Source organism: Borostomias antarcticus, assembly GCF_949987555.1.
Source record: "Borostomias antarcticus genome assembly, chromosome: 10".
Taxonomy (NCBI): domain Eukaryota; kingdom Metazoa; phylum Chordata; class Actinopteri; order Stomiiformes; family Stomiidae; genus Borostomias; species Borostomias antarcticus.
The window spans coordinates 19,986,607-19,989,055 of record NC_140243.1 but is presented as its reverse complement, the minus strand read 5'-3'; the positions used below and the strand labels follow the sequence as shown (position 1 = coordinate 19,989,055).

The 2,449-nt window shown below is 50.1% G+C and overlaps 1 protein-coding gene across 1 annotated transcript in view; it reads right to left on the bottom strand.

Moving 5' to 3' along the window:
• dbpb (D site albumin promoter binding protein b) overlaps positions 1-2,449 on the bottom strand; it is a 7,429-nt gene extending 4,980 nt beyond the window's left edge. Inside the window, exons 1-3 of the mRNA XM_084444170.1 lie at positions 2,056-2,449; positions 1,632-1,916; positions 261-728 (exon numbers count right to left, since the gene is read on the bottom strand). Of these exons, the coding sequence (XP_084300296.1) occupies positions 261-728; positions 1,632-1,827 (664 nt within the window). The 5' untranslated portion in view covers positions 1,828-1,916; positions 2,056-2,449. The remainder of the gene's footprint in view (positions 1-260; positions 729-1,631; positions 1,917-2,055) is intronic.

The window sequence follows — 2,449 nt, the reverse complement described above, 5'->3', positions numbered from 1 at the left end:
GAGCAGGAATGCTAAGTGCACAGAGTGAATTCCTGCCTGTTCTCTGCCAAGCCTTCCGTGTTACTCTCTGTGAAGTTGGCTGTGGGCTCAAGACCTTGCATGTGACTCCACAGAAATAATGCATAGTCACCATGGGAGTGCTCTTCAACGTAACCTCTAAGAGTACAGCTCAGAATGCTGATTCATAACTAGTCCACGTCTGCACCTTTCTCTTTCAGCCCATCGCTATTCGCCAGGGGTCCGGGGTCAGGGGGTCTTACCATGTAGATAGTCGGAGCCTCCTTGCATGCTCAGTGGCTGGGCCACCTCCAGGCCTATGAGCGACGGGGAGGAAGAGGACGAGGAAGAAGAAGACGAAGAGCAGGGCGGCGGCGAAGACGGGGGGCACTGGGAGCTCTGGTTGGGGACGGCGGACTGGGAGCTCTGGGAGGGAATCTGCGCCGAGCTGGAGCTGTTGTTGTTGTGGATGTTCCCCATGCCGTTCTCGGTGAGGAACTCCTCAAGGTCCATGTACTGAAGCTGGAAGAGGCCCCCGTCCACCGGCAGGGTCCTCTCCCACAGCAGGGGGCCCAGGAAGGCCGACTGGTTGAAGCCTCCTCCTCCTCCTCCTCCTCCGCTGCCTCCTCCTACCCCACAGCCATGGCCGCCGCCGCTGCCCCCTCCTCCACCACCACGCATGGGACACACTCCCGAGGACTCCTCGTCCATTTCCAGGGTTCTGTCTTTGTCTGCGGGACACAAAAGGGAGAGGGTTTGTTAGTGGTGGACGGACGGACGGTCGGTTAAAACCAGTGATGCGTTCACTCTCACTAAAAAGACAAGAGGGACCTCTTAGCCCCAAGTAAGACTTAAGGTCCGAAGGCATGAGTCCCACGATTGGAGAGCGGGGTGGAGAAGTGTGACACTGATGGCACCGTCTTTTTTTCAGAAGTAAAACACAGAATAATTAGCATAATAAATTGGATAACAAGATGAGAATATCTTTTGAGCAACTTCATTTGTAGACACCAAAAACGGTAGTCTTAGTGCTCTGTTGCATTCCAGCGCCATCAGAAGACCGCGTTATAATCTGAACGAGGCTAAACTGAATCTACGCCGGGCGACTGTAGGTCTGGAGATTATAATCCATGATGACACTGTGTCCTCAGGCCTCCTAAATGAAGTCCTGACGTGAACTTTTGCACGGAGCACCTTATCACGAATCGACACGATGTGCCCTTACCATCACACACATATCATCACATGGGAGGATGTATATATAGTTGGTGTTGCTCACTGCATGGATGCCAGACCAGGACAGACTGTCAATCATTGATCGGGCTGAGGACAGCCAGCCTATACCATGGCTAGTTCTCTCTTTTCTTTTTGAACAGCATGTCTGCCTGCTGACAATGGCAGTTGTGCAATGAGTTTCCATCAATAGACAGCATCACACCTGTAAAATACACTTTAAAAACGGGGTGCAGTTTTTCTATGGCTTTGAACATAAGGGATGCAGTGAGTGACACTCAGCAAAGGTGTAGGCCATCAGTGGGACACCAAGGACATAATGCGATGTCAACAACCACTGGCAGCTGACTCACTCCAGAGAGCAGGGGGATTAAGGGGGGAGACGGGCTAAAAGTTGTCACCTTTTGCATCGCAACAATCTTTGATCCGCTGAACGTCTCCTTTCATCGGGTGCTGCAGGAGGGATTTTAGATTAGCCATGGAGTTGAGGTGTCCACCGGTGAGGGCGCCGCCTCCAGGCTGCGTGCAGCTCCCGAACTGCGGGCTGGCCCCGGCGGGGAGGTCGGGGGTTAGAAGCTGAGAGAGCTGCCTAGACATCGTTGACCGGACAGGGGGGCTGAGCGATACCTTGCGCACAGGTGTGGTCGAGAAGAACTGGCCGGACGGTTGGATCACCTTGAATGAGACTGCATATTGAATTAACGTTAGTGGAAAAAATAATACATGGTTTTCAATCTATTATATTATAATATAATCCATAACACACCACTTTCAACCCCGCAAAAGAATCGCATTTAATGTGCCTTAGGCTACTTGCCAACTCACCTTTTTCTTCTGATAACTAGTAGCTTTCTGACTGCTGATTCATTTTCATCAAAGTAGGCCTATTCCAGTAGGCTATATATCAGATATCGGTGTAATTCCACTAAGCAGATCAAGTTTTTTCTCCACCGCTCAACCAAGTCAGACAAATTGAAAATGTCTGGTAGCCATGGCCAATTCTAAAATGGAAAGAATTAAATCCGAGGCGAAGACAGAAATCAATAGCGTCAGAAGTTGGAGAAAATGCCCTGAGTTGATAAACACAAAATACGACGACTCAACAAAAATGACTCGCAACGCAAATAAAAGAATGTCCACCAACAAAATGTCAAATGAAAACAAATAATGGAGAGGAAATAAACGCAACTGCGCGAGCTGTGGCTAGGCGGTGCGATTG